This window comes from Artibeus jamaicensis, unplaced genomic scaffold (genome assembly GCF_021234435.1).
Source record: "Artibeus jamaicensis isolate MK-2021 breed Jamaican fruit bat unplaced genomic scaffold, CSHL_Jam_final contig_908, whole genome shotgun sequence".
In the NCBI taxonomy this organism is placed as follows: Eukaryota; Metazoa; Chordata; class Mammalia; order Chiroptera; family Phyllostomidae; genus Artibeus; species Artibeus jamaicensis.
In genome coordinates, this window is record NW_026522009.1 from 3,654,784 (window position 1) to 3,681,695 (window position 26,912).

Sequence of the window (26,912 nt, forward strand, 5' to 3'; positions counted from 1 at the left end):
CTGTCTAAACTGCTCCACACTATAGAAACTTTGGAAAGTTCATTAACCTTACTGAGCCTCCCTGTCCTATTTAAAATGGCATAATTATGAAACGTACCCAAGCATCAAATGAGCAGAGGAAATCAAACAGCTTGTGATGATGCTTTTTAAAAAGTCAATAAGACAAACAGAATAATTGGGTAGTTTATTAGAAAAGGTATAGAAAGTAGTTTTAAGATGTAGGAAACAGGAAGATGGATATTCAAATAGGAAAAAACAAGGAATAGATTGGGCAGAAAGTGAAGAAAATGAATCATTGTTACCTTTGTGACCTGAGGAAGTGTAGGAAATGAGAGCCAGAACTGTGTTAAAGCAACTGTACTACATTAGATTTCATGCAGGACCTTTTTCCAGAGTTACCAGAAGCCAGGAAGGAGGATCATTTTCCACTGAGACTGGATGAAATAAATAAGTGTGATGTAGACATGTTCGAACCAGTATAATGCAGTCAATTGAGGGATTTCTGTCTATTCCTCTCTATGAAGTAGGGAAGATGGTCATCTACAGAATATATGGGACTATTGAAAAGAGAAAGAATAAGGAAGAAAATATATCTTAGAACTTTTCAGAATCTGAAGGACATTTCATTTTATTTTAAATATGTTAACTATTTAAGAAGTGCCTGTAAAGAAATCAATAGGGCATAATTAATCAGGAAAGAAGAATTTAAGAAAACTAATAATTATTTTGAACATTAAGTAAATCACAAAATTTGACATTTAAAATTTTTGAACAAAAATAAATAGTTGTATTTTTAAATGACATATGTGATGTGAGAATATTTTATAAAGGTATAAACATCATTTCTCTGGAAAGTCTTTTTTTTTTCTAGTACATGAGATAGAACATAGAAGTTAGTTATGTTTGCTTGCTTTGGTTTTCTGTAATTTTATAAAGTGAGGAATAAACAGACCATTTTGTTCAGTTTATTAAAAGAAAAGTATACCATATAAGACTTTCTAGAAGTTATTGTCTTTCAACAATTCCTTCATTTTTCAAAATCTGTATTGCTTTCACTATACATGTTCTTTCACACCAAAAATGCCCTCTACTGGAAACGTGTTTGCTTCTCCCAAATTCACTGCCACCAGTTCCTTTTAGGCCACCATCAACTCCTTACAGAGCCATGGCCGTGGTCTCCTCACTGCCTTCCCCATTTTGATTCTTGCCCCTGTCTTGATCATCAAGAGTGATCTTTTCAAAAGTTTAAATCTGACCATGCAACTCTCTTTGGTAAAACTCTTTAGTGGCTTCCTGTTACTCTTACGTGAAAGTCCAGCTCCCCCACAGTGGCCTAATAAGTGCTCCTGATCTGACTGTCCTGTTCTTTCATCAGCCTCTCTTTAATCCATGTGTCTCTCTGGCGGTTCTAGATGTGTTTCTTAGGCTTTGTGTTCTATCCCTGCTGTGTTTCCACTAATGTTCTCTTCCTTGATCCTATACTTTGCTGACTCCAATTGACCACAATTTAATTATCATTTAAAAAAATAATTGAATTACATTTTAATTCCAAATTTACTTCACTCATTATAAACACGTTTGATTTCAAGTATACATTTGGCTTGCTGGTTACTGTATTAATGCTATACTCTGGAAAAATAAACAAATAAAGTGAATTATGTAGTATGATTAAAGAAGAAATGAGGTATGACAGTTTTTAAATTTTACTGAAAATAATTAAATTTAAACAATATCTTTTACTTGCTGTTGGTTTACTTGTACTTTGTCTCTTTTTCATTAAAATAAGTAATTATATTTTGAAGGATAAAATAATTCCAATCATTTAAACTTTTTGGTTGAATTTTTGATAATTTGAAATAGGAACCTACAGTAATCATCACAAAACTGTAATCTAATTTTGCAAATATGTATGTAAAGGTGAATAAAACAATGACTGACTTGTTACCATCACAAAATTAACTTATGGTGTCCCTGAAGTGTTATGATATATAGAGCTTTAATTCTTGAGAAGCATTTAGGACAATCTTGACATTTATCTTTAAAACATAAATGACATTTCTGTACTTGTCAACTACATCTACTTTTGGAAAATGTATTTAATCATATCATAAGTACTTTGAAAACTAAAAAGTAATAATAAAAGCTTTTAAGACTAAGAAAGAAAATTGGTACCTGTATGGAGGGACGAGGAATGTACTCAATTTTTATCTCCTGTGTCACTCTACTGCATCTTTCCCTTTCCCGTGGACTGACTTCTGTGTCCAGACTTCTGATTTTGTCCTCGTCATTTTTTGATCTGACCCCTCCCTGTCACTTAAGTTTTACCTGAGTGTTGGGTCGGCAAAGACATTGTCAGATGGTTTGAACAAACACCTTTCACTTTCTTTCTTCCCTGGGTTCTAGCAGCTAAAGGAAGACACTAGAGAGGAGGAATAACTATAGTGTCAGACAAATTTGGGTTTCAATTTCTGTTCAGTCCTATAAGGATTATAACAATTTCTGTTCCATTATGGCTGTTTGTCTCAGTGTCTCCTCTGCATCAGGAATAATTTTATCTACATGCTCCTAGTAGAGTGGTAATTAGATACAATCATACATGTAAAGGATACAGCACATAATTGAATGCCCATATAGAATAGTTTCATTATTTTTAATACTCTATGTGGAAATATATTGCTGCAATTGGTCCATAGTGCTTTTTATCATGAAATTTGCTCAACCTCTTATTAAAACCTCATTAAAAATTTATTGGCTCTGTTTACCATATGGTATAATTAAGAATTTGTATGACATGATTCCGTTTTTATTAAAGTCAGACTTAAACTATCATGAAGAATTGGCTTCAGGAGTGAAATGCTCATTTGACTAACAAATAGCAAGTTCTGTAGTTAGTTCTGAAGGGGAAAAAAAGTGTCTTCAGGGAGCTTGGACATCTACCACATGCAAAGAAATCAAAGACATCTTCTGAATAACTTCAGGGAAGAGTAGAAAATGCACCCATAATAATTTATTTTGTTACTGTAGAAGGTAAATTTCATTTTGAGGACTGTTTCTAAATATTGGTAGAAATGGTTAAGTCAGAATTTCATTCAGCTTGACTAACTGTATTATATTAGTCTATTCCAGAATCAAGGGTTGTAGGGTTCTAAAATTTGAAGACAGAAAAGCAAATTTATACAACCATGAAAAATGCAATAATCTCACAAGAATATTTTAACACTTTAAGTTTTCTACTTTATAATAATATATTAATAATGATCATTTATACTATTAAATAATATATTAATGTACAGCTTTCTTTTTATAATGTATTATCTTTATACTGTAGTTAGAGCAATATCCAAGAGTTTGAGCCTTTTTGAGAACAATATATCTAGTTCTGAGATGTGTTAACAAAAATATTCATCCACTTCAACATTTTCTGAATGTTTTGAAGAAATTATTTTTAGTAAATTCCCATTCTTTTCAAAATATTAACTAACAATATAAAATGTTGACATGTTAATTTGCATTTCTTTAAAAGGAAGCTCAATATAGCCATAAAATTCATAAAAAATTAGCTTACATCTCCATTCAATTGACTGTGTTATAGTTTACCTCTCACCACTCAACCACTAAGTTAGAATGAAAATTTTAGAGATTCCAAATTAATTTCAGTATTTAGAGGTGTGTTTAAAAACTGCCATCTCTCTTGTAAAAAGATTATTAGGTCGACAGACTATTCTGAAGATGTGTTTTACCAAAAAATCTGTATACTACTGCATGCCCATGTGTACCCCAAAACCTTCAATTCTGGGAAAGACTTAGAACTTGGAATAGGTTTATTATATTTATTGTAATAAAGTAAAACAATGTTTAAGGAAATTCTGAAAATGAATATCATCTATCAGTTTTCTCATTTTCTCCAGCCTTCTTCCATATCCTTGGTCCGTGGGTATATGACACCAGAAATGCATCGTACCCTTATCAAAAGGATTTGGGTGCATTTACAGTGTAATACAATCCAAGCAACACTTTTTGGAGCTCTCTGTGTTGTTGTGCTGTCACTAGATTTGCTTCAAACAAGTTCAGAGCTTCTTTAGGTAGCGGTTAATCCTTTGCTGATTAACTTAATTCCAGTATTTAACAACCATTTCTTTAGAAAATAAATTTTAGTCATCAATTCACAAATCTCAGCCTTCTGCATGTTTTACTGCAAATCTCATTGTATTACACTATTTGGCTGTAGCTTTAAGTTTTCTAAAATGTAAAATGGGTGATCTCTTTTGGGGGGCCTTTTCTTTAACATGCACTCAAATTCTCATATAAACTTTCTAGAAACCAGCATTTTATGTGTCATTGTACTCAGTGTACTTCACGCACTGGGAGCTGACATTTGAGAAAACAAGTTTGAAGGATGACTGTCACAGGCACCCTGGAATTGGTGTGCATTATACCTTGAGATCAAATAATAGTTTCACTCATCCCCAGCATAATTAGATTTATATCAGACTTAGGAGAATCAATTTTAGTCTGAGATCGAGAAAACCTGAAACAATACCTAAGGGAAAAATATTTTTTCTTTATAATAAAAACAAAAAAAATTAGGAGCTCCTTCGTTCTGTGTATTTGGCTTGGGCTCAGATTACCTTATATCCAAAATAAAATGTGAGTTCAGACTTTAGAAAAGGTTGAAAATCGGTTTTTGTGGGTTTTTTCTATGAAACCAACATTTCTGAAGTTATTGTATATACCACAGCAGAATTAATCTAAACTAACTATTCATAAGACTCTTAGTTTTTTTTCCCCTGAAATGGTAACATGGTAATTTTCATAAGAGTGGAAGACATATGAGAATAACTGACTATATAACATTTGTTTCATATTACACATTTTCCCACTGTAAATGGCATTATATTACAATGATTTATATTTATATTTTTTTTACTTTTTATTACTGTTGTTCAGTTACAGTTGTCCCACCTTTTTTCCTGTTGCTCTTCCCTGTCCTACTTCCCCCATTCCCACGTCAATCCCTCCTGTTGTCCATACCCATGAGTTCTCTATTCATGTTCCTTGACTTGCCTCATCCTCTTGTTTTCCCTGCCCCTCCCCTCTGATCACTGTCAGTATTTCCATGTCTCTGGTTCTGTCTTATTTTCTTGTTTGTTTTCCTGATTAGGTTGAACTTATAGGTGAGATCATATGGTATTTGTCTTTCATTGCCTGGGTTGTTTCACTTAGCCTAATACTCTCTAGTTCCATCCATGCTGTCACAAAGGGTAGGAGTTCCTTCTTTCTACTGCTTAGTATCTCATTATGTAGGTGAACCAAAGTTTTTTGATCCACTCATTTACTGACGAACACTTATTTTACTTAATTTTTAACATATGATCTTTGATTTTATTGTCTATCCTTTAATTATTCATTAATTTATTTAATAAGAAATGCCAAGATTGTGAGTATATTTTGAAGAGAATTTACAGACTTTGCTAATTTAATTTACATGGGCTATAAGGGAAAGGAGTGCAGTGTGATTCCAAGATTTTTGGTTCAGAGTGCTGGGAGGGTGAAGTATTATTACTGAAATGTGCAAAATTGTAGGACAAAACACATTAGGGGTTGATCAGAAGGGAGTGGGTGAAACATAACTTTTAAACACTTAATAAACACTGCATTGTACATGCTGAGTAGGCAGTTGAAATAGTGAAAGCTGGAGACTTAAAGTTGGAGTCCTCAACTATATAGATTTAATTTGATTAGATTTAATTTGTATTTAGTGTTTGCTTTATATTTTATTTTCAGTGTTGCTTTCATTTTATATATCTTTATCATCTTCTATAATGGCAAATGATTCTTTTTTTAAATTTATGACTGATATAGTTTCTTTAAAAACTAACACAGAGAAAATTGAAAAAGTAATAACAGTAAAAGCAGTATGCAAGTATGGCAAAAAATTGAGAGTGACTTCGTCGCCAAATTGTTTCTCTGACTGTAGTATATGTTTCTGTGAAGATGGTCTCTGCTGGTCCATACAGTAGTTAGAATTACAATGACGCTAATGATTTATGGAACATCAAGTCAAAAGATAGGTGGTTCCAGTGCTGGTTCAATGCCTCAAAGGTGTCAGTTAGGACCAAAGCTCTTTTTATCTTTTATCATTCCCCTCCATGTTTGCTGTTGTCATTCACTGTGTCAGCTTGAGGCCCAAAGATGGCTCCCTCAGCTCCAGGCATCATTCCTTCAGCCTCATTCACAAGCAGGAAAAAAGAGAGAGAAAAAAAGGCCTCTTTTCCTAAGCCTTTCTTCATGGGTTTTTCTTCCGTGATCACAGTAGGAAATACTTCCCAGAAGCTCCTTGCTAGATCACATATCTGGATCACATCACCACCTGTCATTGCAAGAGTTTGGAAGAGAGCATGTTCTGGCAAAGGGAACAGGCTCAAACCCCTGTGGAAAGAAATAAGCCAGTCTCAACATTTGCAGAGCTCAGGGCAAGAGTACAAAATTGTAAATAAAACATGCTCTAATCTCCTACTCTGACAGATATACCTTATAAACCACTTGGAAAATTAAGTCTAAATTTGGAATCCTTGGACTCCTCAGTTTCATACCAGGATGTGGCCCCTGGTTCAATACCCATCTTCATTCTCCTCCTACCCTCATTTCTGTCCCATACCATTTGACATGTGAGGCCTCACACACAGGCAAGTTGACATAGACACTTCAGCCTGTATATCTAAGTTCTGACCATCCCTCCCACAAACAGCTGCTTCTTGACTACTCCTCAGCTATAGGAGTGTGGGAACTGACTATTTTCTTGGAAGAGCGGGTCAGGGTAGATTTATTTTTAAATGCATGAGACTGGGCAAAATAAAGAGACTGAAGATAGACACATAAAATGCAAATACCAAGTGTGCAAATCTTCAGTGATGCTAACTTTTAGGGATCTTGAAGAGCTTGCAAAGTAGATTTAGCAAGAGTAGCCAGTGAAAATGAAAGAAAGCTTGATCCGAAAGTTAGGCGAATCAAGCATTTTAATTAAAATGGGGATTTAGACTTGGCCACTGGATTTAACAACAGAAAGCTTTCTGCATTTGACAAGTAGCTGTTTTGGTAGAGTGGGTGATGAAACCTTTGATATCACAGAACCAATCACTTACCTAGCTCTATCCCTAAAAATAAAATAGGTTAGATTGGAAATAAAATGGAAAGAGAGATGTTAAACACCACATGTAAAAACAACTCTTTTCAGATTTTTTTCTTAATAAGAGTTGAAATATAGTAGCTGGAAGAACAAACCAGGTCAAGAGACTCTTTAGTTTTTTTTGTTTTTGTTTTGTTGATTGGTTCAATTTTAGCATGAGAGACAATACAGCCTCTTTTAATCTTTTTTTTTCAGCCTCTTTTAAGCTTGCACAAATGGACAATTGATGTTGACACGAAAAGGGACAATTGCATGGTGTCTACAGATGAGGAGGCGAGGGAGGGTGAGATGTAGTGCACAAGTGAAGGCTGGTCTTAGATATTAAATAAGAAGGAGAACAAACAGACAAGACAGTTCATCCTTTATGTGATGAAATTATGACACAGTTATAATACCTTATTGAGCAGCAAATATTTTCCTTTAAAGCCATGTGATAAATTATCATGACTCAGAATCGGCAAGTATTTATTGTGTTCAGAAACATTTATCTACCTAGAAAGAAAGTTACATAATCTTAAAAATATAACATTATGACAGGAGTGTTTAATCCTTTTTATTAATATATGTGTGTGTGTGTACACACACAGGTCATAAATTTAGTATTCTGCTTATAAGATTTATCTATATCTATACATGTATGTATATATATTATATAACATATACTCTATATAATGTATATGCTTTTCATAAATGCAGATGTCCAAAGATTTTATTAACAAGTAAAAATTTTGTATTTCAAACAGATGTAGTAATATTTATGTGTAATTTCATGAACTTAAGAAACAAAAATAGGTTATGCAGTTTGGAGAAGAATTAATCATCAATAAAAATTATTCGAACAGCACAATTTCTTTTTCTTTAAGAAATAATCACTTGATTATTATTTTGATACCTTCAATAACTTAGAAACAGTCTTTTATTTAGCTATATTCCAATACAAATCAATATATTATACAATTTTATTAAGCATACTTTAAAGTACAGTTGGCAAACCAAAGGCCCATGGGTGAAGTCTGGTCTGTCACCTTCTTTTATCCGGCCAGCACCTCGTTTCTACCTGGTGGCAGGATGGTGCTCTCCCTTAACTGTTAAGGAGTAGTTACATTTGTACAATCTTAAAATTATGTTCGGCCCTTTGAAGACAACAGTTAGGCTGATGTGGCCCCTGGTGAAAATGAGTTTGACACCCTGCTTTACAGGATCCTGAAAATTGCAATCCTCTAATCTTGGCTTGATTTTCCAGACACTATCCTTCATCCTGAAGTTACTGAACCCCTTCCATTACCCTCAACCTTCCCCAGCCTTCCTACCCCTCCATTCTCTCATTAGCCTGTAAAAGACACTGTCATCACTTAGGAGAGCTCCAAATGTTTTAGGAGCTCTGTGCCAGTAAAAAAGGACAAAGACTAAATGTTTATTTTTATTATACCGCAGCAATTTTGAATTTTTGACATTGGTATACTGAATGTAAGATATTCTTAAAAAATGACTTGCTTCACATTATGGTCATAAACATACTAGAGAGATCTAAGAATATCATTTTTCTGAGTTATCCTATATTTCTAACTAAAGCCTGAAAAAGTGTTACAAAATCAAGTCTAATTTTCTATTGTGAATATGGTACTATGGATAAAGCTATATAATGAAAATTTAATGAATTCTTGTGAAAATGAGAATATTTAATTACTGTAATTAATTTGTCTTCAAATTCTTTGTGAGGTATAACTCGTTCTGGTGTGTTAAATTGCCTATTTATATAATTTTAAAAATTAATGGGTCCTGGATGGTGTGGCTCAGTGGATTGAGTGCCAGGCTGTGAACCAAAAGGTTGCTTATTGGATTCCCAGTGAGAACCCATGCCTGGGTTGCAGGCCAGGTACCCAGTAGTGGGGGTGCAAGAGGCAACAACACATTGATGTTTCTCTCCCTCTTTTTCTCCCTCCCTTCCCCTCCCTGTAAAAATAAATAAATAAAATCTTTAAAAAATTGTTTTAAATTAATGGAAGAGCCATAATAGTTAAGATTTTGAGATAAAATATTTTAAAACTTACTCTGTTTATATTTTTTTGCTTATTTTTAACATGTAATTGCTATTTATTTTCCTTGGATTTTAAACATTTCACTAAAGATTAAAAGCAGCTACATATCTTTAATAATACCATTTAATTCTATCTGGTAAAATTAAATCTTATACACTATGGGTGAAACTTAAAATATTATTCTAAAATTATTTCATTCACTTTTAACATTTAATTTAATATAGTTTCAGCTTATAAATAATTACACAAGGAATGAGTAGATTGGGAACTTACAATCCAAATATAAATAAAGGAATTTGAATCATTATTTTAAAATATATAAGCCATTTTCTACCCAGTGATTATTTAAGATCATAATTTTTCAAAGTCTTTAATGAGTGAAGTGCACAGGAAATCTCATTGATACCATCCTCTTGTGGTTTTAGAGAGTTTGCCTTGGATACTATAATCAGAAACAACTAGAAATACATTTTTGCTAACATAGCTTTATTTAAAATAATGGAAATTAATTTAAATTAAAATTTTTATTTAGCACAATGATTATACGTTTATAAATTTTTCTGAAAATTGACCAAAACTTACTGATTTTATGATTTTGTTGTGAGAAACTTTGAACAAGTAATGTTGGGCTGAAAAGATTTTAGCCCCCAATTCTAATCAACTCAGGTTTTGAATGCCTTCTGGAGATATTTAAAGTGAAGTTGTTTGGGTGATAAGTTAAATATTATGTTGTATTTTGAGTCACATACTGTAAGTAAAAATTTAGTCATAGGTTCTGAAACAAAAGATAGATACTCCCTGGTTCTGCCCCCAAGCCAACTGTAATTGCTGTACATAATCAAACATCAGTTTGAAATTATATGTGTTGTTTCTGTTGAAAGTATGTAAAAAAACAATGACAAATAGTAGTTAATGTACTGAAGTTTTACCATGTGCAAGGCACAATTCTCAGTCCTTTACAAGTGGAAATGTAATTTTGCTATAGCATTGGAGATTTCTAAGAGGGTGATTAACTCACCTCAAGACCTCACTGCTAGTTAGTGTCAATTCCAACAGGCAATCTGCCTTCAGAAAAATTTGCCTCCATTTTCTTAAGCATTACTATATACCCCTTGTCCTATCGATTGCACATCTGTAAGCAAGTTAAGTTGTTTAATTTTAAAATGCACAATTTCATCTTCAGTTATGCATCAGTTTGGACAGAACACATGCTTAATCTTTAAATCCCAATATTGATTGGATTACATGATTACTAAGGGACCATTTTTAAAACCCTGTGATTATTGTAATTCTTTAAGTTATGAACTATAAAGCAGGCTAGCAAAATGCAATTGTCAGAAGTTTTCATGTTGTAGCAGTCTTTTCAGGATTAGAAATAAAGATTTTAGAACTACCAAATGCTGCTATCCAAGAGCAATGTTGTTCTGGTAATGGTGACTCAGAAAGTACAGTCAGCCAGGTAAATGTAAAAACATGGCTGTATGTCATCAGAGCCCAAAATAGAAGGGAGTAGTCAGTCACCTGTAGAATATCGCTGAGCGGTCAAGTGTGAGGAGATGAAACAAAACACTGGCAATGAGAGGTGCATTGTGGGAATCATGCCTGAATACAGTAATTTTAAGAAAAGAAGTAAGCAAGTATGGATTACAAGCACAGAAAATGCTTGGTAAATGTTTAATACACACAGGATTCTTAGAGAATTTACGGGATGTAGGAAAAGGGTTTGTTTGGTTATAAGAGTAAGGAACACTAAAGTATGTTTGTTTGATGGGAGTGAGCCAGAGAGAGGGAGATAGTGCTGAGTGAGCAAAGAGAATGATCACTGCATGAGCACAGTTCTTGAGAAGCAACAGGATGCGGATATGCTGGCCTTGTGAAAAGGCCCTTCTTTCATTATACTAGGAGGGAAGGCAGTGTGTGAGTGCTGTTGAATACAGATGATAGATTTGCTGTTGGAAAGATGAGAACGTCTCTGCCACTATTCTTGGCTGAGTTCTTCCAGAAAAGAACATGAACCAAGAAGAATTCAATGCAGTTTATTAAGAAATGCTTTTAAAAGATATCAGTAAGAAAATAAGGAGGAGAGGGATAGGTAAGAGGAAGGAGCTATATGCAAGTTTGTGATTTTGTGTAAAGTTTCGTACTGACCCTGATCCCAAAGGAATCTGTGGAGTGTAAATTACAGTCTGGAGCTGTCCATCTTTGGGACAAAGGAGCTGGGATGATGTAACTCCACACCTGTTAGTAATTGACTGCAGACTTGCTTGGAGGTGGGAGTGAAATGTAAATTCCCAAGCACTTCCTGCTGTGTCGGAATGGCAGCTGTAGTGCCTAAGGACAATCACAGGGGTGAGCCTTTAGCAGGTAAGAATTAGTTGGAATTAGCAGCTGGAAGAATTAGTTCAGGAGCTGTACAAGGGATTGTGATGTCCAGACAGTGCACTGGTGCATCAGCAACTGTCCAATAGTTTCTAATGTTTTAAGGGAACAGGAGGCGGTATTCTGTTAAGGGGGTTGGTCTGAGGAGGAGGTTTGGGATTAAAGGGAGAGGTGAAATAATCCTTATGGAGAATGGGAGAACCTGTGTGCTAGGGAAATAGAGTTGGCTTATCGATCACTGCTAAATGTCATTAGAAATTTGTTGTCATGAATTTAAAATGTCTTCAGTAATCATGGTTGTGTGGTATTATATGAGCGGTGTTCGTATATCCAAGGGTGGGCTTTTTAAAATTGTAGAAGGGGAAAGAGGACATTAGAAAGTAAGGGACCATAGGATCTAGTCTGGCCAAGGAGGAAAATATGAACATGAAGGGAGTGATATGTCGTGGAAAATGAGAGTCAGAAGAACAGAAGGTGTAGAGATGTTAGTAAAGAGGAATAACAAGGAATAAAAGGTGACAGAGTATATCTGATGACACGAACATCAAAGGAGTGGGTTTTGGAGAAAGGGTGAACCATGACTTACCAATGGTTCTACTGCCTAAAGTTTGCAATAGAACCAGTACTAAAATTTACGTAATCTTCAGGGAAAACACGGTCAGCAGGGGACGTTTTCACTTAGATCAGGAAGGTGACAGAAAGACCCAAGGATAAAGTTTAGGATGTAGAGGGATTTCTTGCTATTGCACTGTGAATTTAAAGGACAGGGTGGAATTTTTAGGGAAGAAGGGAATGGTGCAAAGGTGAACTAGAAAAGAGATATACAAAGACATATTGGAATAAATGGAAGCCATAACCTGTAACCATTTTTGTTGTTCACGTGTATTACCTACTGTCTTTCCACGGTCGATTACCATCGTGGTCAATAGAGTCCTGCCCAGTAGCTATGGAAAAATCCCCTAGAAAGGCGGCAACACTATTTAGACTCTGCCTTGGAGACATACATGTTCTTCCCAAATTCTGGTAAAAACCAACATACGGAGATCTTGATAAGAATCATAGCTTAAGCTATACCCAATTCTTTAAAAGAAACTGAAGGGCTCTAGGATTAAAGGTAATAAGTAGATCACCAGTGATTTGGCAAATTAAGGTCATAAACTAACTAAATGTACTGAAAAACTTAACTTACCCTGAATGCATATTAGTGTCCCCCAATTCCAAGGGAATACTTCATTTAAGTAAAAACGACAAAAAGATAATACATTTCAGTCTTCAACTTTACTCATTCTCCTATTTTCTAGGTGTGCTAACAGGTGTTACTTTGTTATAAAATATTTTTCTTCACCTCATTGAAATTGGTGAAAACATATAAGCCATAGTTACTTTACATTAAAAAACAATATATTAAGTTATTGGACTTGGTCCTGGCTTGTGTGACTCAGTGGACTGAGTGCCAGCCTGGGAACCAAAGGGTCACTGGTTCAATTCCCAGTCAGGGCACATGCCTAGATTGCAGGCCAGCAGTTGGGGGGCTGTGAGAGGAAACCACAGGTTGATATTTCTCTGCCTCACTTTCTCCCTCCCTTCCCCTCTGTCTAAAAGTAAATAAATAAAATCTTAAAAAAATAGTTAGATGTGTAATTAAAAAGTGCAGACAGTATAGCGAAATGGTAGGTGTCTTGATCTGCTCAATCCACACTTGAAAATTTCCTAATCTAATTTTCTCTTGGCTAGGTCCTAGTTGTTGAGTTTTTCCACTGCATTTAATTATCTATTTTTAAAAGGTCTACCATCCAAGGCCCTGGCACTTTTATAAATGTGCTGTGTGAGTATGCATTCTATATAGAAGAATGCCGAAAATTGATATTTTAAATCAGACACTTCAATGTGCTAACACAAAACCCCTCTCAATTCCAGAACTGAGATTGATAATCTAAAGTTATAATTTAAAACTTTTTAATTATGGTTTTAAGAAAACAGCCATAAGCCTGAAAATTAAAAATGTATCAGCACAATAATTAACATTAATGCTTATTAATGTTTTGTATATACCAAGTCAAAAAAATAGCACATTTTTTTCTGTAATAGTCATTGTCGATGCAGTTCTCTGATTTTTCTGCCTTCTTTGAATTTATCATATTTCATTCAATTAACTGTAAAAAGGTTTCTAAAATTGCCAGATCTCTCATTCCATAATTTTCTTAAGGCAATATAATGAAACAGGAAATAAGCAACATCTCAGTGCTCACAGGACATCTGCTAATAAAATTATTATGCTCATTTGTTTCTCCTAGAATTTTTATCTTTTTTAGTGTTTTCATTTTTTGTTAGCTTTTCTGTGTTTTTCCTTTTACTTGCTGATAAACAACTTGAATTTTTTTACCATTGTATGTAACTTCCTCCAGAATGTCATGACTCTTAATTTTTTCTCTGTTAAAGGGAAATACTTAAATTAGATCATCAATATTCCCCTCTGTGGTATGTGATTTTGAAGTCTTTAAAAATTTTTTTGTTTTTGTTGTTCAGTTCTAGTTGTCTCCTTTTGAGGTCCTTTAACAGAAATCCTTTTAAACTAAGAGTAGAGAATATATATTTTCCTTTATATCCTTTTACTTCCTACATTATCTTGTATTAGTACTAGAGTTTTACAATGCACATTAAGATCTTACATCCTTTCATCTCTGTGGAAGACATTTTGTTTCCTTTACTAAATGATCCAAATTTTCAACATCATTAGCTAAATAATCCATCCTTTTTTTCCCCAGAATTGTGCTGTCGGGCTGTCCTACGTCAGGTCTCTGTTTCTGTGCCCTCTGTTCTGTTCCTTGGACATACACTTTGTTCCTTTACTATAACACACTGGTACCAGAGCATGTTCAAAATCTGGTAGAGTCCTTCTATTTTGATTACCTCTTTCAAAATGTCATTATCCTACTGGACTTTTACTATTCTTCCACATAAATTTCAGAATCAGTTGTTAAAGCTCTTCTGATATAGTTCTTACAATTCTGGGGTAAATTTTAATTAATCATGGTATTTATGCACAATTGTATTTTCCTGCTTAGCAGCTTATATAGGATTTTTATTAAGTTCTTAAGTAAAATATTCTTTAAATTTTCTTACACTGTACTTATTCGGTAAGTTATAGTTATCTCATAATTTTTTTCTTCTTTTCTATTCAGTTTTAACCTATATGAGAAAAAAGGATTATTTGTTACTTGAATATTAGAAATCATATTTGTAACATGTTTTGGGGCTGGAGACTTTTTTGGGAGGTAGTGGTAGATGGATATGTATGCATATTTATTATTGATTTCTCATTAAAGTCTATTGTCATCAGAGATACATTCTGACCAGTGTTAATTCTCAGTACTTTATCAAGGTTGTCATTTGGCCTAAAATGTGATTGAGTTAAGACTTGTTATTTTGCTACTTAGAACTTTGTATTTAGCAACAAAATGGAACTTATTTATTATATTGCTTAAATTTTGTATAACGTCTCTTATTTTTTCACATTGACACAATTTTAAGATATTACATTTAAACTTGCAGTAACACAGTTCATTAAGAACAGTATCTCACAGAGGTTCTGTGTTAAAGCAGACCTGAAGCAGAGATCCCGGGCCTCTCATTAGGCCTCCCCCCTCCTCACCTGGCTTTCACATACTCTCTGTGCTGGGTGACTCCTCTGCAATGGCCTTTCACTGTTCCACGTGAGTCACAGATTCAAGGATTCAGAATTCTCATCAATACTCTTACCAATTGATAACTAAGAAGTCATAGAGTGACTATTCTTTCCTTGGTTTCATTCGACTCCAAAAAAGATGCTATTGAGATTAATTTATTCATAGTGGAAGTGAATAAACTAATGCTTATTAAGATTTAGTTACTCATCCAAAATTAAATAAAACCTGTCTGCTCCCGACTGTGTTTAAAGGCCTCCCTTGATTCCATTTATTAGGATATTTAGTGAGTACAGACATGTTTTAAATAGTCATGCTCTTTTATGTTTTAGTTATTCTTACAAATAGTTTATAGTAAGGTATTTATTCACAGAGGGAATACGATGAATGTTTCTGTTGCAAGTTGCTGAAAGGAGAGATGATGATACTATGTTGTATGAGAAAGTGTAACAGCAATTCAACCTGTCAAAACACATTTGGCAAGCGTACATTGAAAAGTTATTAATTTCCTGAATTATTTTTCTTAACTGTAAAACTTTGTATGTCTTCTAAGTTGAAAAAAGGGATATTGAAAGACTGTACTATATTCTCGAAAGTATGTCATCTTTCTGCATCCCAATGACCTCAATTTATCAGCTCTACAGTCATATGTTTTAAAGGGTCAGTGAATTCTGAGACTTAAATTATTGGGCCATTGATAGCCAGGAAACATTGTGATTTTAATTATAAATATCAATAAATATAATATGTCAACTTGTAGCTAATATTTTATGGATCTTGAAATGTTACTGACTAAAGGAACAGCTTTATTTGATTATAAGATAAAAAATTTGAAAATAAATATAACTTTCTCTTTACATAGGTATATTGTCAATTATGTGATCATTCATATTCACAGTTTCAGATTTTCAAATTATAAGAAAAGAGATGAATGAAGTTGAGTTTTAAAATGTATATCTCTTAATGAATTTTAATGAACATTTCCTGTATGACTCTATGTCTTTTTTTTTCACATATGGTTCAGTGACTACATCTAGTGAAATGTTACAGTAACTTAGTGGGTTTTTTCGACACTGAGGGTATATTGTATTTATGAATTAAATTTAGATTTCTTGTGTAATCCACATAAATCTAGGTTTCTCTTTTAATGTTCATTAGGAATCTGGATATACCACATTTCAATTGAAAATATAAAAAATCCTAGCACTTACTAAGCTTAAAGAAATCTTAAAATGAAACATTGTATAAACAGGCTTTTTAAGTGTAAATATTAAAGATAATTTCAGAAAGCAGCAATGACTTCATCCTTCTCTTTGGATTTCTAGTTAATATATGAATTTATAAAACACTTAAAAGCAAACATAATGTAGTACTGTGTTTATATTTTCCCTATGACCCCTTTCTTGAGTTAAGAAGGTCAATATACAACATCAATTTTAACAGCAAATATTTATGTAGTGCTTTAATATATTAAATTTTTGTGTATTTGTATATTTTCAAAGGAAAAGGACTTTTCTTTTTCATCTCCATATAGTGGTTAAGAGAGAGAGAGAGAATGGAAATAAATAAACATTAGAGTGGTATGGTCCCAGCATTATAAAATTCCTTTGAACAAAATATAAAGAACCTGAACTTTTTATTGAACACACACAGCAGCTTTATGAAGAAAGTTCTGTATTTGTCCCCATTGCACAGATAAGGAATCTGAGGCCCGTATGGGTTAAATAATTATCCCAGGGTTGTAAATGCTCAGCAGGCATTCTAGCTCAGGCAGGCTGATACAGAAGTCCATGCATCCAGTCACTATGATAAACTGGGCTTTGTTATATCAATATGAATAATCATATAATGATATTATTTCCTTGCAACATGAAATTTCAAAAATTTATATCTTATTTTCATGAAACCTACTGATACATTTTTATAATAGATGGAGGTACTAAATATGATGTTTGTAGCTGTCTATATACAATATAATAATTCATTATTCATTCTTATAATCAATACCTTTTTATATATGTATAAATAAGTTCTTTGACCATATTCTGTAGAGTTATAAAATTTTCAGAACATTGCCCTGGTTCATGTAATTCAGTGGATTGAGAGTGGGCCTGCAAACCAAAGGGTCCCTGGTTTGATTCCCAGTCAGGGCACATGCCCGGGTTGTGGGACAGGTCCCCAATAGGGGGCGCAAGAGATGCAACCATACATTGATATTTCTTTCCCACTCTTTGTCCCTTCCTTCCCCTCTCTCTAAAAATAAATAAATAAAAATTTAAAAAAAATAAAAACATTGCATAAATTGAGTTGTGGAGATACAATTAAAGTTTTTTCAGTCATTGATATAACGTTTATTGATCTTAATTTATTATACTCAATTCAGCCTAATTTCACATATTCAATTCATCAACAGTGTGAAACCCATGATTAAAATTTTAATATTGACATGTGCTCTGAAATCTACAGTATTATTATTGGGATGTTGAGGCATGGAAATGAAAATGTTTCTGATATATTTTAAATTATTTTATTTATTTGCTTCATTTCATTCTCCTCTTAATAGATTTCATATGAACAAAACAGCAATATGTGGCTTTTAGCAGTAATATGTAATATCAATAAAATTGAGAATTGGACTATAATCATCTCTGTTGTTCACAATTTTACATTCATGTCATGACTTTAATATTTTAAGGAATTTTATATATTTATATATTTAATAGTAATTTAAATATATAACTGTAGTGAAAATAATTCATATTTTCCTCAGAAATGTTGAATTAAAATCTTCATGACTTTTCCTTTTATTCTTCTTATAATGGTTAAAAAAAACAGAGACAGGATGGAAATAAATAATATAATTTTATGGTGGTATGGTCCCAGGAATATGTACTACATCTGAAAGAAATATAAATCAGTCAGGATTTCTACAGTGTTACTAATTGAGCATTTTCCTGTAGGTGAGGTACAAACAAAATGTTTAGGTTTTTCTCTGATCACTACTCTTGTAGCTATACTACCTTAAATATCTCTTAACTACTGGTTAGCAGGTTTTGTAATGTTACCTTAGATGTTGATATTTTGCCATTCTGGTTAGTAAATGCCTGATCAATTTAAAAATAAATAGCATCCATTTAAAACATCCCTCCTAGGCCACGGCAGCATGGCTCAGTTGCTCGGGCATTGTCCCACCAGGCAAAAGGTCGCCAGTCCAATCCCTGCTCAGGACACATGCCTGGGCTGCCAGCCTGTCCCCAGATGGGGCTCCTGTGAGAGGCAACCAATTGATGTTTCTTTGTCATATCAATGCTTCTCTTCCTCTCTTTCTTCATAACTTCGTCTCTAAACAAACAAACAAATAAATAAATAAATGCAATCTTTAAAAACATAAATAAATAAAACATTTTTCCTCCATTGCCTGCTAAAATTTGTGGCTAGAGCATTGATATAAGTAGAGACATCTCTGTCCTTCCTATTTCCACTGTTTCACATATTCTGTGAACATGGCAGTCCTACAGGCCTTGTCTTTACTATTCCAGTTTTAAAAACTGGGGACCCCTCGGTTAGTAGTGTGGCACAACATAGTCTCAGAAATCACTTCTAAGTGAAGTCCATTAACTTGACTTCTTTTAGAATATGGGCAACTAAGTCTTCTTAGTCCTCAGCTTGAGAGATTCATTGTGGATTGAAGGGCAATAGGGAAAACCCTGCTTAATATACAGATATGTAAGTATTTATTACCTTTTTCCTTCTTTGAAGAACAAAGAATAATTTTATCTTGTGAAGCTCACCCACATCAGTTTTTTATTCCTAAGGTAACACAAACCAAATTCAAGGGAAAAGTCTTTATCCCTTTGATATAATTAGTTTTATACCAGGGAAAGTAATTGTAGCTGCATAGTGTACTTGGAAATACTTGTATACTAATCAGGATATACAGCACGATAACTGTCTTTCTTACCACTAAACACTGAGCTCAGTCAGCAAGCCAGATGGCCGATTCCCCACCAATTCCAGAGAATCCCAGAATGTGTCAATTTTTAAACTGATAAGGACAATAATTCTGCCTAATCATTCATTTTCCTTGTAGGTGACTTATCAATAATGAGGTCTTTTAGCTTGAAGATTAACTATGCAAATATGCCTCTTATCTGGTCATTTTTCTTTATATCAAAGCTTACCCATCTTCTATTTTAAAAGGTTCTATTCCATCTAAATATAATACCAGGTTGACCAAAAAGTTTGTTCAGTTTTTTTCATACACTGGCCCTAGTAATGTTTAGTTGTCTTATACTTCATTCAAGATAATTTTGTTAGATTGTGTTGTGACAGCTGTCATAACAGCATGCATTAACAAAAAAACACCAAATTGGGTAATTTTGTGCAGACATTTTAATATTGAAGATGGAAGAAAACACTCATTTTCAGCATATGATGCTTTATTATTTCAAGAAAGGCAAAAATGCAATGGAAGAGCAAAAGAAATTGTACAGTATATGTAGAAGATGCTGTAACTGATCAAATGTGTCAAACGTGGTCTGCAAAGTTTCTTGGTACTATTGACATTTTGCCAAATAATTATTTGCTGTGGGGCTGCCTTATGTATTGGAAGATGTTTAGCACCACTCCTGGCCTCCACCTACTAGAAGCCAATAGTAGGAGATAGCCGGCATTCTTAAAATGTCCAAATCAATAAAGTCATTGGTGAAATGAAAATGTGTCTCTTATTTTATGAAAAAAATTAAATAGACTTTTTGGCCAACCTTATAGAAGGGAAATATAAGGGAAAGTTTTAAACCATTTAAAATAATTTATCTCCTTTATATTAAATTTTAGATTAAAATATTTTATTTTGGACTTGAAGTTAGAGAAAGCATATTTTATAACTAACTTGACTTTGTCATTCATCATCTATTTTGATATACTATGAGTCTTTACATTATAACATTAATTTATAAATTAGTATTTTTGTCTGAAAATCTGTTCTCTTAAAGATGTGTTTTGAGCTATGCTTCTGTGGGACTAGATATTAATAGCCCTTTTTTGTGCTTTTGAATTGTTATAGAATATATATAAATCTGTGTAATTATTATCTATGTAGAGATTCATAAAAATTTCATTTTGATTCTAATGATTTTTAAATATAATCATGTGACATTAATATTTAAATTATTACTAATTTTAGATGTTAGTAAGAACAAAATAATAAAATATTTTACAAAAGGAAAGTGTATTTACTAAAGGAGGACCCATTTATTATGTGTTCCTTCAAAATTGTATGTACAAATAACTTTATTTTCAACATGTCATTTATTATAAATTTTAAGATAACATGTCTGTTAAGAATTGCCAAGAGTATCTTAGACCTTTGAGTCCATATTTTGTAAAATATTTTAGAAGCTGCAAAACAATTGGTTTAGTCTTACTTCCTGGAATGAGATTTTGTGTCAGTAGACCTGCATTGGTAAGTCAGAATGGGAATAGCTTTACTTAGCTTTAGAAACTAGTTTTGTAGATTTTTTTTTTAGAATTAAAATAATGAATCAAGAGTGCATAGCCTTCCCAGCATAACTGGTGGCAACATCACAATCACTTTAGTTTGGATTTGTGGAGAGACAGTGAAAAAAAGGTAGATTCTCTAAGCCAGTGGAGAAAACCTGACAAAATGATGGAAGGCACTGACTTATTACAGATGATCTTTAGTGATGTCTGGGTTTTGAACCATTATATATTATTTATGTCATTCTAGAAGCAAAATTAATGAAAGGTTCTTTTTCATTAACATGAAATTTTATTTTGGACATGAACTGATAAAAGGTAAAATTAAGTGCTCTATTGATTATTACACAGGCTAAGGTGCTATGAAAATAACCTAAAATATAGCAGCTTAAACGTATTATATAAGAATCTAGGAGCTGGTGTAAATCTAATGTGTTAGCTCCATGTCAATAAATAGCTTCAATGTATAGATCCAGGCTCCATTGTCACTTTCTCTGAGCAAAAGTGAAGAGAAAAATGGTCAAGGGAATCCCAATTCCAACCGTGTAATTGGCAAGACCCAGAAATGTCACAATTCACTTCCCTGCACATCCCAATGGACACTATTTATGCACATGGCTATAGCTAACTGTAAGTGGAAGAAGAATTACAATCTTTATTATTGACTGGCACAACTGGCTGATCCCCACAATTGCCAATAAAATCTGCCGCCACACACCTTGATATCTCTCTTTTTGATATTTCACGTCAAAGGTAAAACACCTCACTTCAGCAATTGTAGTGCAAGGACTGTATCTTATAGTTTGAAACATTTAGAAAGCTCAGTACAGTTTTGTAGAGCATTTTAGCATGTATTTCTGTATGTTAACCTTTGTAACTTTCTTTACTGGATATTGTACTATTCAAATTAAGGTAGAAAGTCATTCCAATCATGAACTTGACATCACAGATGTGATATACTGATGCAATGAGAATGCATGCAATGAAATAATTATCACATGTTACATAACTTTTTAATGTTAATATATGTACAAGACTTTTGAGGCACAACTCACAATGTTAAATATGATCGATTCTTCAAAATGCTTCTCTTTCACACATCCATGGCATTATTTAAATATCTTTTGGAATTTCATTTTCTAGTTTAAACATTTTTTAATGCCCTAGTCAGACACTATTCAATATAGCTTTCTGTGGGGACAGAAATGTTCTAGAACTACACTGACCAATATGGTAGATATGGAAGCTTTTGAGTACTTGTGATGTGACTAGAGTGACTAAGAAACTAACCCTTAAACTTGATTTCATCTTAATGAATTTAAACCTAAATACGCCCATGTGGCCAGTAGTCACCACATCACACAGCACAGTTAGTCACTGCCTGCTCCATCTACAAACTTATTTCCACTATATCTCCTTTACTGCATAATATTACTCCTGAAACATGTTCAGATGAATTTAGGTACTTAACGTTTATGATATGGTGCTTTACTTCTTAGAGGAGAAATTCTGTATTTTCAATGCATCTGTATTCTACCTTTAAAAACATAATCACTATGTAATATTTACTAAACACAATATATGTCTGGCACTGTTTTTGGCCATTTATATGTGACATTTTATTTCATTATTACAAGAAACATAATTATCACCATTTTGTAGATAGATAAATGGACAAAATCACAAGTTAAAATTTTGCCTACATCAAATAGCTAGTAGGTGGCTGAGTTAGGGTGTAAATGCCAAGCAAACTGGCTTCAAACCTCAAACTCTCTCTATTCTTTACTCTATCATCATTCTGGACAGTGAGGTTTTCATCAGTACTTCTCTTTATTCAAAATGCATCACAGTGGGTGTTTCTGAAAGCTTATTTGTGTGTGCATAATGTCAGAAACTATTGCCTCTGGCAAGAGGTAAGAGAAAAGAGCAGGCAATTTCTCTTCCTTTTCTCTCTCAGTTCACTGAGCAGCATCTGTGTTTATAAAAAAAATGATCTAACATGTCCCCTACCTTTGCTTGCACTGGGATCTTGTTTTATCAGAATGATACTAAGAAAATTAGTAAAAATAAGTGATCATGAACAGGTGCTGTATGCTTGCTCCTATTATTACAAAAGATTATTCAAATTTTTCTCAGTAAACTAACAGAATTCTGAAGTAGTCAGGATCAATTATTTTCAAAGGGCTACAATGTTCAGATTTAACTCAGGTCAATTATCTGAAGTTAAAATTACTTAGAAGCATACTGCCCATAATTAAGTAATCTCACCTACTAATATTACAGAATAAGGTGACATGAAATCTGTCATTTTAAGTATGCCCCTAAGCCTTTTCCAGATTGCTCATAAGATTTCTCATTCTCCAGAGAAATGCAATCTCAAAGAAATAAATGTCTCTGTCAAGTCACAAGTAATATGAGCACATGATGGAAAAAAATGGAATTTCTTATTCTCATAAGGGATATTACAGTTTTGTAAAATTGACTTTATTTCTTGTTATTTAAGTTCTCATGCTCATTTTAGGGTTTGCCTTTCTGATATAAAGGGAAGGTTATGCTGCCTCTTAGGGAGGTGGGACTCAGAGGCCTTTGGGGACCAGGAGAATATTTTTCATATGAAATTCTTTGTCACAAAATGCTAATGTTGGTGTTCTTGTCTTTATGTCTATGCATTCTTTAGCTATGAGGATAACAGACCCTTCATCAAGTAAGAATGACCTGAATGGCTGATAAATCCCATTTATCAGTGTGGTCCCATGAACCAGCTGTCAGATCTGTACTAAAAAGTCATTAGAGCTTCTGTCATGCACATAGAGGCAGAAGAGCAAACTGTGCAGGAAAAAAAACAACAGGCATACAACTTCTTTGCAGAATTAATATGCTGCAGGTGTACTACCAAAAAAATTCTGCTTCACCTTTTTAATTGGACGTCACCTGCTTTCATTGCCACAATATTAGCAGCTCATGTGGTACAGACTTATTTTACTGTTGATAACTTTCTCCTTTTGTTGTGATGTGTTCCTCTGTACTGCATCATGTCCTCATTTCTGTTGTTCAGTTGGACATCATCTGAAATTATTTTCTTATATTTTCAAAGTGATCTATGGGTATGAAACTACCCAATTACAATTGATATTAATGACTTTCTATATTACATACCCCAAAATGGGAAACATGCTTCCTTGTAAAATTAAATTTTACATGTTTAATATTATTGTTCAGTTTAGCACATCACTTGATTAATTATCTAATTGTTTATAAATGTACTTCTAAATTTCTGAAGATACAAGTCTGTACTAATCAAATAAAAATGAACATTAATGTTAATATTTGGGGTTTTTTATTTGAGCATTTTAACATTATATGTCCTGCAACAATAAACACTTAAGATTGGCAACCTCTGGGTGACCTTGTTCTAGACTTTCAGTTTGTTCTTCTGGTGAAGAGTCCTTTGTTTTCATTTTCCTCAATGCCATTTCACTTATTTTTTCATGCACTTGCTTATTTTTTTTCCTGAGAAATTGGGCTCATTGAAGTTTTATATTATTAACTCCTGGGACCATAATGCATTTTCTAGTGGATAATAGCAGTTTGTCTGATTTAATGGCGATTCTTCCCATTTTTCCTTTTTTCCAATGTCTGTAAGAAGCTGAGAGCTTTACCGTGAAAGTTCCCATATTTGTATCTAAATTCTAGGATAAAATATGAATATCCAAGATGCTTTCTAAAACATAAGCCAACATGCCACATACAACTGCAAGCCTCCCTTAGGTATTCTTTATTCAAGAATGTTAATGTTCTGGCCCTGGCTGGTGTAGCTCAGTGGATTGAGCACGGGCCTGCAAACCAGACAATCATGGTTCGATTCCCAGTCAGGGCACATGCCTGGGTTGCAGGCCAGTTCCCAGGAGGGGACACAGGAGAGGCAACCATACATTGATATTTCTTCCCTTCTCTCCTTCCCTTCCCCTCTAAAAATAAATAAATAAAATCTTAAAAAAAAGAATGTTAATGTTCTGAATTACACATGGTAACTTCAGTGGATCTTTAAATCTGAAAAACAGTGGCTCATGTAAAAGAAAAATGGTAAATATTAGAGATTAATTTGGATAAGGCTTTTCTAATACTTGACTACTTTGGGACCATATCTTTCTTAAGATGTAATTGTCTCTGAAAACTTTATTAAACCCAGCTTCAACTGTGGCAAACATAATGTGATTTTGTATCTCTTCATTTTGCAAAGTTTAAATCCCCATAAATAGTTCTCCCTCCTTTAGTGTAAGTGGAGGGCAGTAGTCTGGTGAAAATAGACATTAGTGTAGCCTATTCAAGAAAGGGGTGTGACTGGGAAAGGCAAGGTGGGGTGTTTTCATGAGTGTATAGCAATCTAGACTGGTTTGGTCCTGTTTGCCTATGGACTTCGCAGTTGAGATGTATTCCATTTTCAGTTATTGATTTCTTGTCTATTGAAAATATTAATTTTATATTGATAGTAAATACATAACACAGAATCACAAATATATACACTTTTGCTACTGGTTGTTTATTGTGAATGGCAGCTTGGAAGAAACTAAGGGAATGGAGTGCAATTGAGAATTTGTCTTCCTTTCTAGACTGCTTTGTTCATACCACTCCATCCCCATTCTCAGCTTCATAGTCTTCCTTGAATTTACAGACACTTCAAAGAGGTAAAGGTGCCCTGAGCCTTTGAGCTTCTGTTCAACAGAGCTGCCAATGACCTGATTTCCAAAGTCTAGTGCAACATTTATATATTTATCTATATATGAATATATGTGTATATATGCAGGTATATATATGCATGTATGTACATATATGCATATGTGGATGTATATGCAGAGAGAGAGAGAGAGAGCAATCAATCCAAAGGCTGAAAGAAAGCAGATCATGACCTAGAATGGAGCTATTTTTTCCCCATCTGCTATACCTCACACACATTCTACATAACTATGGTGTCAGATGAAACTTTTAAAATTCATATATGTATTCCATGTACACACTGTTCCTTTCAAGAGTTCTGTGTTTATCAGCAAACACTAAAATTTTTATGGAAAAGAGGAAATATGGAAAAATGGGGCAAAAGGGTATTGGTTGAAGCACTAATGGAAAGAGACCAATCAAACAAATGTCATTATACCAATGAGACCAGTGGAGCCGCTCATAGCTTTGTAGACTTTTTTCCCTTGCCATGCACCCTAATTACATCTCCATATCATTTACATGTGTGTTGCAGATACATGAATAATTTAACAGTACGAATCTGCTTTGGCTTAAATGAATTTCTGTGTTCATAACATTTTCATGTATATGTCCTCAAACTTGAAAACTTGCATCCCCATGAAAACGTTAAAGTACTTACTACCACTTGTCTTACATGTTCTGTGAATAAAACTTACTGTAACATTATTTTTTAGTGTCAGTTCTCTTGGTATGATATGATTGTGTTAATTAAGGGCCAATTATTTGATAACCTTTAATTTTCTTTTCTCTCTACAGGTCATGGGTTATAGGTGCAATAGCTCTTCTCTGCCTATTAGGACTGACCTGGGCCTTTGGACTCATGTATATTAATGAAAGCACAGTCATCATGGCATATCTCTTCACTATTTTCAATTCTCTACAGGGAATGTTTATATTCATTTTCCATTGTGTTCTACAAAAGAAGGTAAGCTAGATTCCTCTATTTAAGAATAAATGACCTACCTCCTATGATGGCAAAGCAGCCATAACAAAACCATTCCTGATAGATTTGTCACTAAGAAGGCGATTACATCATTGGTTTAATCTTGAAAATAGTAAGGACAAAACAGACACAAAATATAAGCATAGTAGTTGGTATATGTGGTTAACCTAAGAAAACAAAATCAAAATATTATTTATTTGAACAGCGCACAAAAATTATATTCTTGTAGACTTGAATTTATAGTCTTTAATATTTTTATTGGAAGATACCTGAAATTGCTGTAATAGGAAGTAGCTTTTCTAAGATGTTATGGAGTCATGGTATATATGTGCATATACATATATACACATTACATATAAAATTATATATACATATATGTGTCATGACATAAGATATATATTAGTTTCTTTAAAACTAGTTTTTATATA

The 26,912-nt window shown here is 33.5% G+C and overlaps 1 protein-coding gene across 16 annotated transcripts in view; it reads left to right on the plus strand.

The window, feature by feature from the left end:
* Positions 1–26,912, plus strand: part of ADGRL3 (adhesion G protein-coupled receptor L3) — a 770,297-nt gene that overhangs the window by 696,177 nt on the left and 47,208 nt on the right. For all 16 annotated transcript variants that reach the window (XM_053655018.1, XM_053655016.1, XM_053655023.1 and 13 more), the window contains one exon: positions 26,298–26,466. In XM_053655018.1, the coding sequence (XP_053510993.1) occupies positions 26,298–26,466 (169 nt within the window). The remainder of the gene's footprint in view (positions 1–26,297; positions 26,467–26,912) is intronic.